Below are 14,971 nucleotides of genomic sequence, written 5' to 3'. Positions count from 1 at the left end.
TTTGTAACTGTCAACGAAGAACAGAACTCTGAATCCCCCGTCTAATGAACTCCTCCTCTCGGGATTCAGCCGAGCTCCATCTCTGTTCTTCCTAAATTCTTGCTACGTTTCCCTCCCAAACTCCATTCAGTTATCCAGGATCGTAACATTTGGTATTTGGAGCCTGTTCGATTTGGGGCGAAATTTTTTTCCCCAAATCCTGGCGCCAAAGAAGAGGAATCCGCCCAGATTTCAGTTGGAAATGGCGGCTTCAGTCGACGAGTTGAAGACGACGATGCAGGCCATGGCGATGCAGTTCGTCGGGTTCCAGGACATGATGTCCACCGCCTTGGACAAGCTTGGAGCGCTCGAGACCTGGAAGGAGACGGCGGACGGGTCGCTCGGCACCCTATTACAGAAGACCACGGCGACGGCGACTCGGGTCGAGGAGACGGCGTCGCGTGTGTCCCGCCTCGAGTTTCGTCCTCCACCACCACCGCCGCCCCCGCCGCCACCTCATTGGAGCGCGCAACACCATCCGCCACCAACTGCGGTGGGTCTCGACCTCAACACGGCTCCCGAAGCGTCGTCCAATGCGACGCCTCCGCGACCGAACTCGCCCATGGGGCACGGCGATGACAATCAAATCCGGGACGCTGGCGGTGGAATCCTTGGATTTCCCCCGCCTCGCCCGGGCAACGGTATGCACTATGGTCCCGTTCCCCAAGCACTTTCAGTTCAGGTTTCTGCTTTTGATGAGGATTCGGGACATCACAATCCCCCGTTTCCGAAGATGAAATTCCCCAAATTCGATGGATCCAACCCCCGTTGGTGGCGTGACCAATGTGAACTCTATTTCGAGGTCTACACGGTGCAGCCTGCCATCAAGACGCGCTTCGCCGCTATGTACTTCAAGGGAGCCGCGGCGACTTGGTTGCAGACCGTACAACGACGTGGGCAGATCGTGGAGTGGGGACGGCTATGCGAGATGGTGATGGCCAAATATGACAAGGATCAATATGAGATTCTCCTTCGACAATTGGACTCCCTCAAGCAATCGGCCTCGTTGTTGGAGTACCAAGCGGAGTTCGAGAAGCTGGCGCATGGAGTGCTGCTCTACAATCCTGCGTTCGACGACACCTTCTTCGTCACGCGATTTGTGAGTGGCCTTCATGATGGAATCAGATCTGCTCTCTTGCTGCATCGGCCAAAGGATGTTGATACAGCGAGTGCCCTGGCGTTAATCCAAGAGCAAGAACTCGAGCAGGGGAATGCCAAGTCATCTAGGCGGGATTTCACCAGATTAACTGGGCCAAAGAACATGGCGGTGGAACCAATTAAGCCAATAATCAAGACAACGAAAACTGAAGCTGAAGATAAATTGGCTAGCCTCGAGTCATTCAGACGCTGCAACAGTTTGTGCTTCAAATGCGGTGAGAAATGGAGCCCCGCTCATACCTGCCCAGCTCATGTATCCTTACATGTTTTAGAAGAAATCTTGGATGCATTGGATATTGCTCAGTCTAATGATGATGAGGACAGTGATGGTGATAGTGCTGAAACACCTCAAGAAGTACTGACAGTTCAGTCTGTTCCTGTTCCTCAGCAAAAGTCTAGACAAACCTTGAAACTGTTAGCTCAGATTGGAAAGCATAAGGTATTGATCCTGGTAGACTCGGGCAGTGTAGGAACTTTTGTTAGTTAGCAACTTGTTCAACATCTAAAAATCCCAACAGAAGCTTGTGAGCCCAGCACTTTCAGGGCTGCTGATGGGAGAGTGATGCTATGTGAGCAGAGAGTGCCTCAATTGAAATGGTTTATTTAGGGTCACTGTTTTGTTTCTGATGCCAAGGTGCTGCCCCTGAAATGTTATGACATCATCCTTGGAGAGGATTGGCTTCAGGATTACAGTCCAATGCTGGTAGACTATAAATTGAAAACTCTTCAGTTCAGTGTTGAGGGTAAGACAGTTCACCTACACGGAGTCCAGGATAACCCAAATGTGTGTACACCTGTGAGTGCCAGTAAATTGAAAGGCCTACTCAAACATGGAGCTATCTCTCACTGCATTCATATGATAGTGCCCTCTGTGTCACAACATTGTTCTGATCAGGACCAGACTGTAAAGCAACATAACATTCCAGCAAGTGTGGCTGAAGTTCTGTCCAAGCATGCTCATCTATTCTCTGAACCAGTTGGCCTGCCTCCATGTAGAAGTGCTGATCATAGAATTCCATTGATCCCTGGGGCACAACCTGTGAAAGTTAGATCATATAGGTATTCACCTATACAGAAGTCAAAGATTGAAAAACAATTGAAGCAAATGTTGGCTCAAGGGGTGATTAGACCCAGTAACAGTCCATTTGCTTCCCCTGTGTTGTTGGTTAGAAAAAAGGATGGCACTTGGCGTCTCTGCATTGATTATAGGCATTTGAATGCTATCACTGTGATGCATAAGCATCCTATGCCAGTAGTGGATGAGCTATTAGATGAGTTGACTGGTTCTAAATGGCTCACCAAACTAGATTTCAGATCAGGCTATCATCAAATTTCCATAGTTGCTGGAGAAGAATACAAAACAGCATTTAGGACACATAATGGGCTTTTTGAGTTCCTGGTAATGCCTTTTGGCCTCACCAATGCACGTGCAACCTTTCAGAGCTTTATGAATATCATCTTTGCTGAATTGCTCAGGAAAGGGGTATTAGTCTTCATGGATGATATCTTGATCTAATCTAAAACCTTGGAGGAGCATGTGTCCTTACTGCAGCAGCTGTTTGAAATTTTTGAACAACACCAGTTTCTGATTAAAAAATCCAAATTCTCATTTGCTACTAACACAGTGGAGTATCTAGGCCATGTGATCTCTTAAGCAGGAGTGGCTACTGATCAATCCAAAATTCAGGCAGTCAAGGTTTGGCCAACACCAAAAACAGTCAAACAGTTGAGAGGATTTCTAGGTTTGACTGGGTACTATAGAAAGTTTATAAGGCACTATGGCTTAATAAGCAGACCTCTCATGTTATGGCAAGTGGAGCCGGACCAGGGGCCCATGCGGTACTGTAGCGCGTGAACATAACAGCGTGAACAGTACCGGACCGGATTAGATTAGATTAGATTGGTTTGGTTTGTTAGGAAAGGAATAAGATAGATTGATTCGGTTAGGATATTACTTAGGGGCCAAGTAAGTTGTCTCTATAAAAGAGAGAATCCAGTATTGATTGTAATCAAGCAAGAAGATCCTAAGATAGTTCCCGAGGAAGGGCTGCTATCCGGGGGTCTCTCTGCTAATCCATCTACCGTAGTCAATCCATAACAAATTGGTATCGGAGATCAGTCCCGAGGCATCGCCATCCATGGCCGGCCTCGTCATCGATCCTGCGGCCATCAATGCCAAGCTTGACTATATCCTTGCGCAACTCTCCACCATTAACAAGCGGTTGAATTCGCATGACGAGCGCATTGCGCGCTTGGAGAAATTCCAGGAAGAGAAGAAAGTGCGGGCAGCAGCGACACCCACCGCCGCCACGGTCGCCTTTAGCCACCCCCGCCTTCCTGTGCAGGCCTTGGAGGGCGACATGGCCATCGATGCGGCTAGCCAGACCAGCGCGAACGCCAACCTGGTAGCCGCTTCGGTGGGCGCCAACGCTGTTCAACGCTATGTGCCGCCGCACTGGAGGGACAGGGCCCGGACGTCGTCGCCATCTCCGACCCCGACGACCCATACCCTGATCCATAGCAGCGTGGTGACGGCGTACGACAACAACGACGCAGCACTGCTAGCGCCGTCCCTGCAGCCCAAGGCCGTCGGCGTCGACTACGTGGACAAGAGCAAGGTGCTGACCCCCGTCGCCGACGACCTGCATCTCCTTCGTCTATGGCTGCCGCGACCTTGGCGAGGCGCTCCACAAGGTCCGCAAGGGCGCCGCCATGATCCGGACCAAGGGGAAGGTCGGCATGGGCAACGTCGTCGAGGCGGTGCACCACGTCCGCTCCGTCATGGGCAACATCCGCGCGCTACGCGACATGGACAACGACGAGGTATTCGCGTATGCCAAGCGCATCGCCGCGCCCTACAACCTCATCATGCAGAACCCCTAGCAATGGCCACAGCTCGAGGACAAGCTGTCTTGGAGGGGTGGAGTAGTGTTATGGCAAGTGGAGCCGGACCAGGGGCCCATGCGGTACTGTAGCGCGTGAACATAACAGCGTGAACAGTACCGGACCGGATTAGATTAGATTAGATTGGTTTGGTTTGTTAGGAAAGGAATAAGATAGATTGATTCGGTTAGGATATTACTTAGGGGCCAAGTAAGTTGTCTCTATAAAAGAGAGAATCCAGTATTGATTGTAATCAAGCAAGAAGATCCTAAGATAGTTCCCGAGGAAGGGCTGCTATCCGGGGGTCTCTCTGCTAATCCATCTACCGTAGTCAATCCATAACATCTCACTGATCTTCTGAAGAAAAATGTTCAGTTTCAGTGGACTCCAATAGCTGAGCAAGCATTTCAAACTTTGAAACATCAGTTGATGACTGCACCTGTCCTGGCTGTCCTAGACTTTTCAAAGCAGTTTGTCCTAGAGACAGATGCAAGTGACTTGGGCATTGGAGCTGTGCTGATGCAAGATCAACATCCTGTTGCATATTTGAGTAAAGCTTTGTGTCCAAGAAATCAGGCATTATCTGTGTATGAGAAAGAGTGCATGGCAATTTTATTGGCAATTGAGAAATGGAGGTCATACTTACAGCATCAGCCTTTTGTCATCAGGACAGATCACAGGAGCCTGCAAGGTCTTACTGAACAAAGATCTAAGTTGCAATAGAAGGCCCTGATAAAGCTAATGGATCTGCAATATACTATTTAGTATAAGAGAGGAGCCTCCAATGCAGCTGCAGATCCATTGTCCAGATTTGAGCATCACCAAGAGGTGCAAGCTATCTCTGAATGTATTCCTACTTGGGTTCAGAAACTGGTGGAAGGCTATGAAGATGATGAACAAGCCAAGCGGCTCATGACTGAACTGGCTATTTCTGCTGACCGTCACCCTGGCTATAAGCTACAGAATGGTGTGCTCAGGTATAAAGGAAGGGTTTGGGTTGGAAATAATAAAACTGCCCAACATCACATTTTGATTGCCTTGCGTGATAGTGGCATTGGAGGCCATTCTGGAGTTAGTGCAACCTATGCTCGAGTTAAGCAGCTCTTTGCCTGGCCAAGTATGAAACAGTCAGTTCAGGAATTTGTTAAGCAATGTCAAATTTGCCAACAAGCTAAGACTAAAAGAATCAAGTCCCCAGGTCTTTTAAACCCACTGCCAGTTCCTGAACAAGCTTGGGAAATCATCAGCCTTGATTTTGTGGAAGGGCTGCCACAATCTGGTAATTACAATGCCTTATTAGTGGTGATCGACAAGTTTACTAAATATGGGCATTTCATTCTAATTAAGCATCCATTCACGGCTCTGCAAGTGGCTCAAATTTTCATGAACAACGTGTATAAGTTGCACGGCCTTCCAAAGACAATCATCTCTGATAGGAACCGGGTGTTCACCAGCACAGTTTGGCAGCAATTGTTTCAACTGTCAGATACAAAGCTCATGATGAGCTCCTCATACCATCCTCAGACAGATGGGCAAACAGAGAGACTGAATCAGTGTGTTGAAGGCTTTCTACGCTGCACTGTACATTCCTGCCCCAAACAGTGGAGCAAGTGGATCTCGGTTGCTGAATTCTGGTATAACACTTCAACTTTCAGTTTTGGGCAAGTCACCCTTTGAAGTACTATACGGTTATCCACCAAGGCACTTGGGGATAGCGAACTTACAGTTGTGCACGATACCGAATCTTGAACAGTGGCTCACTGATAGGGAGTTCGTCACAATTGGTGAAGCAGCAGTTACTTCGAAGCACAACAAAGAATGAAATCCCAGGCAGATAAGAATCGTTCGGAGCGTGAGTTTGCAGTTGGCGATTCTGTCTTTTTGAGATTATAGCCATATGTTCAGTCTTCTGTTGCTAACAGAGTAACAGGACTAGTCAGAAACTATCTTTTCGATACTATGGCCCCTTCAAGATTCTGCAGAGGGTTGGCCAAGTTGCTTACAAGCTGGACTTACCTGACGATGCTAAAATACACCTGGTGGTGCATGTGTCCCAGTTGAAGCAACACATCTTCTGTGTGCTCTGATCCTGCCCAGATTATGAAGACACATCAAGTTCTCAGTCATCGTTCGATTCTGAGAGGAGACACGGCGGTTCCACAGTTGCTGATCCATTGGAGTGAGCTGCCACCAGAGTTGGCTACTTGGGAAGATGAGAACAAGATACCAAAAGCTCTACGGCTGGGCGAGTAGTCATATGTAGATAAAGCTTGAGGACAAGCTTTTGCTAAGCAAGGGGGAGTGTTACGCAAGTGGGCCGTGCACGTCATTTGTAGCAGGCCCAGGTGTGAGTCGGCGCCGTGTGAGTTGGATGCGCGACCTGCATCTGTTATAAGCTGAGCCCCGCCTTTGTAACTGTCAACGAAGAACAGAACTCTGAATCCCTCGTCTAATGAACTCCTCCTCTCGGGATTCAGCCGAGCTACGTTTCCCTCCCAAACTTCATTCAGTTATCAAGGATCGTAACACATCGCATGGGGCATATGGGGATGCACGAGCCCAGCGGCGGCGCCGGGAGAGGGTCGGGCGAAGGTCGATGGTGTCGTCAGGGTGGCGGTCGCCGAAGCGGAGGACGCCGAAGCAGAAGGTGTCCCAATCCGTACTGGCGTCGGAGTGCATGACGTAGAGGTCCTGCAGCTCGGGGGCGTCGGGGCGGGCGAGGGAGATGGTGATGGGGTGGCCCCCCCCAGCTGGCCGGCGAGGACGGGCATGGCGGTGACGCAGTTAGCGTCGGCGTCGTAGAGGATGGAAGGGCCCAGCTTGTTGCGGAAGATGATCCGGCCCTCGCTGTCGCGGGGGCTGAGCAGCGCGAAGAACCGCACGTCGGCGTCGACCTGGAGAGCCCTGGACGCCGCCTGGAAGGGTCATGGTCGGCGCGGGCAGCTGCCTCAGCATCTGTATCGCAGGTGGCCAGCTGGCTGCTCCTCCATCCTCCTTGTTCGCCGCTTCTGCTTTCGCCTTCTCGGCGTCGGCCGTGGAGGGGTAGAAGAGGTGGTCGGCGACGTCACTACTAAAAAAAATGTTTGCAGCAACTGGATAATATTTTTTTTTTAGGGGCGGCTGGTGATAGAACCGTCCCTAGATTGACGTGCCCAGGATCCAGGAGACTAGCCGTCTCTATAAATGAAGCAGTAGGGACGGCTGGTGATACGAGTCGCCTCTACAAATGAGTTGAATTTACAGGGGCGGTTTACTCACCAGCCGCCGCTGGTGTTTCTATTTGTAGGGGCGGTTCCTGAGTTAACCGCCCCTACAAATATTTTTGAATTTATTTTAATTAGTAATTCTGTAATTCATTCATATATAAAGAAAACAATATAAATTTATATATTAGTTTTTTTTATTATTCTATATATATAAATATATGCAGTGGCGGATGCACGATGCGGGAAAAGGGGGGCTAAAATAATGGAGATGTTGATTTGCATGAAGATTTAATGGTGAAATCAAGCTTTTGCTACAGTGATTAGGCTTGAAATCAAGCCATTAGGGGGGGCTGAAGCCCCCCAGCCCTCCCTTTGGATCCGCCGCTGAATATATGTATATATAAACAATTTTATTATATATATATAGATATAATTCTATATTTTCTTCTTTACAAAAATAATATTTTAAAATTTGAATTTCAAAACAACTAATAAATTTTAGGACAATAAATGACCTCAAATGAAAATTTTGTAAATATCAAAATTGTAGAACTCATCAAGATGTATAACTTATATTTTGGTTATCTTTTTATTTCATAAAATTTAAAAAGTTTAAATTTTGAATTTCAATAAATAGCAACTTTAAACAAGATTTTAAAATCTTAAATGATTTCAAATAAGAAAGTCATGAACATAAAAGTTGTTGAACGCATTACTATCTACAACTTTTATTTTGATCATATTTTTATTTGACTAAATTTGAACAGTTCAAATTTTGAATTTTAATAAATGACAACTTCAAACAAGATTTTAAAACCTTAAATGATTTCAACTAGAAATGTCATGAACATAAAAGTTGTTGAACTCATCACTATCTATAACTTTTATTTTGATCATTTCTTCATTTAACAAAGTGTTATTAAACATTGTTCATAAATCCACATCTCATATATAGTTTTATAAACTATACGAGAGACATATTGATTTGTAAACAATGTTTACTATCATTTTATTAGATGAAGAAATAATCAAAATAAAAGTTTTAGATCTTGATGAGTTATACAACTTTGATATTCATCACTTTTTTCAGCTGAAATCAATTGATGTTTCAAAATCTTGTTAGAACTTATCATTTTTTTAAATTTGAAAATTTGAATTGTTCAACCTTTCTCAAACGAAAAGAATGACCAAATCAACACAATAACTTGATAGGGCATGATTTTAGAAAATTTTAGAAAAAAATCATCACATTTGGAGTTAGTATGAGGGAGAAAGACAAGTTACAAATTTTACCCATAGATTAAAAAAATCACAACTATTCATGATTATCAATGATGAACAAGTATGATTTCTCTTTTTAATCTATAGCTGAAACTCGTAACTAGTTTTTCTCCCTCATACTAACTCCAAATGTGATGGTTTTTTTCTAAAATTTTTTAAAACATGCTCTATCATTTTAGTCGGGTCATCTATCTTTGTCACTAATTTTGAACAATTCAAAATTTGAATTTCAAAAAATGACAGCTCCAAACCTGATTTTCAATCACTAAATGATTTCAGCTATAAAGGTGGTGAATATAAAAGTTGTTGAACACAACACTATCTACAACTTTTATTTTGGTCATCTTTTTATTTAACAAAATTTGAACAGTTCAAATTTTGAATTTTAATAAATGATAATTTCAAACAAGATTTTGAAACCTTAAATGATTTCAACTACAAAAGTCATCAACATAAAAGTTGTTGAAATCATCATTATCTACAACTTTTATTTTGATCACTTCTTTATTTGATAAAGTGTTAGTAAATAGTGTTCACAAATTCACATGTCACTCATAATTTCATGAACTATATGAGAAACATGTTGATTTGTGTAGTATCACTTTGTCAGATTAAGAAATAACCAAAATACAAGTTGTAGATCTTAATGAGTTATACATCTTTAGTAATTATCACTTTTTCAGTTAAAATCATTTTGTGTTTCAAAGTCTTGTTAGAACTTGTTATTTTTTTTAAATTAAAAATTTTAAATTGCTCAAACTTTATCAAAAGAAAATAAATACCTCTGATTTGTAGGATCGATTTGTAGGCCCGGCTGGTGATTGAGCCGCCCTACAAATCGTCCCTACAAATCAACATTTTTTTAAATTTGAAAATTTGAATTGCTCAAGTACTGTTACTAACACTTTATCAAATAAAGAAGTAACCAAAATAAAAGTTGTAGATAGTGATGATTTCAATAACTTTTATGTTGATGACTTTTGTAGTTAAAATCATTTAAGGTTTTAAAATCTTGTTTGAAATTGTCATTTATTGAAATTCAAAATTTGAACTGTTCAAATTTTGTCAATTAAAAAGATGATCAAAATAAAAGTTGTAGATAGTGATGTGTTCAACAACTTTTATATTCATCATCTTTACAGCTGAAATCATTTAGTGATTGAAAATCAGGTATGAAGTTGTTCTTTTCTAAAATTTAAAATTTGAATTGTCTAAAATTATTGACAAAGATAAATGACCAAACTAAAAAGATATAGCATGATTTTAGAAAATTTTAGAAAAAAAGCCCATCACATTTGGAGTTAGTATGAGGGAGAAAAACTAGTTACAAGTTTCAGTCACATATTAAAAAGAGAAATCACATTTGTTCATCATTGATCATCATAAATAGTTGTGATTTTTTTTAATCTCTAGGTAAAATTTGTAACTAGTCTTTCTTCCTCATACTAACTTCAAATATGATGATTTTTTTCTTAAAATTTTCTAAAATCATGCCCTATCAAGTTATTGTGTTGATTTGGTCATTCTTTTTGTTTGATAAAGTTTGAACAATTCAAATTTTCAAATTTAAAAAAATAATAAGTTCTAACAAGATTTTAAAACACCAAATGATTTCAGCTGAAAAAGTGATGAATACCAAAGTTGTATAACTCATCAAGATCTAAAACTTTTGTTTTGATCATTTCTTCATCTGATAAAATGATAGTAAACATTGTTCACAAATCAACATGTCTCTCGTATAGTTTATGAAACTATGAGTGATATGTGGATTTATGAACAACGTTTAATAACACTTTGTTAAATAAAGAAATGATCAAAATAAAAGTTATATATAGCGATGAGTTCAACAACTTTTATGTTCATGACATTTCTAGTTGAAATCATTTAAGGTTTCAAAATATTATTTGAAGTTACCATTTATTAAAATTTAAAATTTGAACTATTCAAATTTAGTCAAATGAAAAGATGATCAAAATAAAAGTTGTATATAGTAACGTGTTCAATAACTTTTATGTTCATGACTCTTATTTGAAATCATTTAAGGTTTCAAAATCTTATTTGAAGTTGTCATTTATTGAAATTCAAAATTTAAACTTTTTAAATTTTATCAAATGAAAAGATGACCAAAATATAAGTTGTACATCTTGATGAGTTCTATAACTTTGATATTTACAAAATTTTCATTTGAGGTCATTTATTGTCCTAAAATTTATTAGTTGTTTTGAAATTTAAATTTTAAAATTTTAAAATATTATTTTTGTAAAGAAGAAAATATAGAATTATATATATATAAGAAAATTGTTTATATATACATATATTTTTATATATAGAATAATAAAAAAAACTAATATATAAATTTATATTATTTTGTTTATATATGAATGAATTACAGAATTAGTAATTAAAATAAATTGAAAAATATTTGTAGGAACGGCTAACTCAGGAACCGTCTCTACAAATCTATTTGTAGAGGCAGCTAAGTCAAGAGTCACCCCTACAAATGACCTCCGGTATATATACCAGAGCCCGTGGGAGGCCAAAAATTTTCTAAGTCAGGGTGCTCTTCTTCCTTGCAGACGCTGTCAAGCTACCGAACCCTCCGTCGCTGCCACCGTCTCCGTGCCGTAGCGCCGCTTCCTCTCACCTCCGTCGGCCCGTGCGCTCTAGCAGTCCTCCCCCGAGCTTCCTTGGCTCCGTCCGCCGCTGGGACCCACTGCGGAGGTAGAGCACGAAGGCGGTGAAGGTAGGGCACAGATTTAATAAAATTTGGTCTAACCAGCCACTTCTGGCAAATTTGTGTTCACCTACACTCCATCCAGTTGAGTACTCTAACAAAAACAACAACAATGGTATTATCAGAAAAAAAATGATGTCCAAATGGCTTGTGCTAAAGGTAGTAGATTGGTTTAATTCCAAACAATAAGAGTGTAAAGCTTGATGATATGATGTTGGAAGCCTCCTTGTTTGACTCTGAGAGATTAGTGTTTCATGGTCTGATATTAGTTATAGGAGTATTCTCTATTGGGGGTCCACAGTACGTGATGCCAGTTTCCAACTATATAACAATTGTGAGGAAGGTGAATAGGTTGCGGTTTCAAATCGGTCGCACGAGGATTCACAATGGTCAGGTAGACGGGTCCGTTTGAGTTTTTAGTTGTAGAGATTTGATCAACTTAAGAGTTGAGATTGGCTCATGAAAAGAGAGTTGTCCAAATGGCTTGTCCTGTACAGTTTCCAGATTTACTCAATAAAAGTAAGGGGCTCTTGCGTTTGTACCCTTATTTTATATCGAAATTATGATTTTACCCATGTTTTTTTGACTTTGTGAATTTACCCCTACTGTGCTATTCACGAAGCACCAGTTTGCCCCTGCTCCGTCATCCACCCCTAACGGTGTTAAACTTTGTATAAAAGGACATAAATGCCCATGCGATTTTGCCCCTGTTTGTTATGCCTAATTGTAATTTTACCCTGATTTAGAATTATATTTTTTTATTGTATGCTGATAATTGATTAAATTTGGTCAAACATATTTGGCATAACTTGCAATTATTTAAACTCAGATGATGACAGATGTAACGCCATAAGAAATATTTCAATATAATCTTTTGTGTGGGACAAAAAATCTTCAATGTATAAGAATGCATGTAGAACATCGGTTAACAAATTGTATAAATAGATGCATGCACTGATAACCTGAGTGCCTTACCACATAGGAATGTCACACAGTACATGCTTTTTCAGCAAAAGTATTGCTTCCACTACAACCAAAGAACATCTTACAACTTATTAGAATTGTATCTGGGTTTGTTCAGGGTATTGCACATCAAGAGTTCGAGACTCACAGAAGTACAATTCCCATATAACCCAAATCACACGGCAAATGATTTTTTAAGTTCTTACCTTAGTTCAGTAACTAAAGTCAGGTCAAAACCAAGGCTCCAAAAAAGTGGATGATGCATCTCATATACTACCAGTGGTGTGTTCCTGTTAAAAATTCAGTTCAGTAAAACAAAGAAGACAACCTATGAAAATAACAGAGCACAGAACACTACTTCTTACCTTACCTCATCTCTGGTTTTAGTTGTAACAGTTGAGAAATAAAATGCACTGCTTCTTGCATGTAGTCCACCACAAAGGGATCAAAGTGACAGTTTATAATGTTCATATCCCATTTATAGTACTCACCAAATGGATGCTTTCCTTTAGTGATAGATAGGCAATAGACATAAGGCTACCCAAACTAAACAGATCCATAGCACGTAAACAATTATGATGGAGCTGTTCAGGTGCTTGCCATCTAGAGCTTCCTGGTGGTCATATGGGGTGCCTTGGTAGGTATCTGCACTGGGCCCTCGATCTTCAGTTCAGCTCCTCAACCTTGGCACCTCTCCCCCAGGTTGCTGCAGACTGCTCAAAATACAGAACGAACACGAGTCAGCTTGATTCAATCCAATGCCACAGGAACAAGAGGACATGCAATCCATCGTCACATAACAAAGCACGAATGGCGGGCGATATCGATCGTACCTTTGACCTTTCTTGATGGTCTTGGAAATCCTGATGAGCGCCTGACGCGGATCCTGTGCTGCGCCTCCAGCAGACTCCCCTCAAATCCAGCCTTGCACGCATGCCATGTCCGCCGCCGCCATCGCTCGCGGGAGGAGAGGAAAAGTGAGGATTTGAGGAGCAGTGAGGAGGCAGGACTGCTGCCGTGCGGCCGAATCCCCAAATCTGAGCGATGGCGCCACCCTCGCGTGGAGCACCACCAGATATCCTAGGTATCCCTGTCGAGCGAGCTCCGCCGTGCCACCCTCGCCCGCAAGGCCGCAATCTCCTCCCCGTTGCCTGCCTCCGACATTTGGAAGGACGAGGACCGGATGAGAGCTGCCGCCTGCCACCGTACGCCGGCCACCGCACGTCTGTGCCCGAGCGTCCGAGCTGCGGCCGCGCACGCCCGAAGCCCCCGCACCGCGCGTCGCGTGCCAAGCCCCGCGGCCCTCCCGCGCCCCCACACCGCGCGCCACGTGCCGAGCCCCGCCGCCGCCCGCGCGCGCGAGCCCCACCGCCGGGAGCCGTTGCCGCACCGCGCGCCGTGCGCTGCCAACGCCGCCGCCGCCGGATGCCCCCGACGTCGGGTCGATGCAGCCGGCCCGTGAGAAAGGCACAGTTTCAAGGAGTCTGAATATAAGGATAAGGGGTAATTTGGTCTTTTCGTTTTTCTTTTTTCAGATTTTGAATTTTTTAATTCATTTATTCCATGACCATCTGACGGCATCCAAACCAGGGGCAAACGGATGATTCAATTCAAAATAACAAGGGTAAAATCACAAAGTTGAGAAAATAAGGGCAAAATCACAATTAGACTCCTGCATAAGGGTAAGAACACCATTTTCTCTAAAAGTAAAGCCACAGATTAACTGGGCTGGGCTGTTTGGATTCACTTTTTAGCATGTTTTTGGATTCATTTGTGGGCTGCGTCGTGGTTGATAGATGGTTGGATGTGCAAATAAACCATTAACACATGTTAGCACCTCGCCACCAGCCAATGAACTACTAGGAGTAAATGTTTGGATCCTCATCTGCTAATTGTAGCTACTAACTATTATTAACACTAATGATCCAAATTCCAAATATATGTCCTAAATTTATGGCACCCATGTTGTATATATGCCTGGGGCAGTGTGCAGATGATAAGTAAATATGCATAAATCACACACACACACACACACACACACACACACACACATATATATATATATATGTCCTCATCTGCTAATTGTAGCTCTGTTAACTTGAAGACTGCAAATATTGTTCCCTGAAATGCTAAATGTAGGGTTGATTAATTCATGCAGAGTTCCATTGGAGTTCCTTATTTCATCATCACACTTCGTAGTTATCACTAAAAAAAGCATCATAGTCTGTTTGCAGTTCTTAGTTTGAGGCTTTTAATTTGTTATATATATGGGGATGAAGTGTGTGTGTTGTATTTTAGAACTGTGGTCTAGCTTCTTTCGCATTTTTTAAAAAACACCGTGTGCTAGGAGATGCCGAAACTTTGTAACAATAATAATGGACAGCCATACATCATATCCTGTGGATGTAGAGGCTTGTTCATTCCATCATCTAAAATAAAAACAAAGTTCAACAACATCAACCACACTTAGAATCCACCCACCCAAATAATATAAGGCCTTAACATTGTATTATTTGTTTGCCTATATATTAATAAGGCATGCACAGTCAGCCACACACAGCCTGTTCGGGAGGCCGTATCGTATCGTGGATTATTTACTGCTGGCTGGTTTGGTGTGAGAGAAAAACACTGTTTCCGGCTGGAAATTTACGATCGTTTACGAGCAAGCGAACAGGCTAACATTCTATATGATCAGGTAGTGGGTGGC

At 42.4% G+C, this 14,971-nt stretch overlaps 2 protein-coding genes across 2 annotated transcripts; both read left to right on the top strand.

The window, feature by feature from the left end:
• Positions 1–241: 241 nt before the first annotated feature.
• Positions 242–2,713, top strand: LOC136507661 (uncharacterized). Its single transcript, XM_066502319.1, has 2 exons — positions 242–1,636; positions 2,093–2,713. Exons 1-2 carry the CDS (start codon positions 242–244, stop codon positions 2,711–2,713), a joined length of 2,016 nt encoding a protein of 671 aa, XP_066358416.1.
• A 622-nt stretch (positions 2,714–3,335) lies between these two features.
• Positions 3,336–4,080, top strand: LOC136507660 (probable pyridoxal 5'-phosphate synthase subunit PDX1.2). The gene is made up of 2 exons (XM_066502318.1): positions 3,336–3,815; positions 3,880–4,080. Exons 1-2 carry the CDS (start codon positions 3,336–3,338, stop codon positions 4,078–4,080), a joined length of 681 nt encoding a protein of 226 aa, XP_066358415.1.
• Positions 4,081–14,971: the final 10,891 nt, after the last annotated feature.

The sequence above is a fragment of the Miscanthus floridulus genome, chromosome 15, assembly GCF_019320115.1.
Source record: "Miscanthus floridulus cultivar M001 chromosome 15, ASM1932011v1, whole genome shotgun sequence".
Lineage (NCBI taxonomy): Eukaryota > Viridiplantae > Streptophyta > Magnoliopsida > Poales > Poaceae > Miscanthus > Miscanthus floridulus.
Note: the sequence above shows the minus strand (reverse complement) of the source record. Positions and strands in the feature narration are given on the sequence as shown.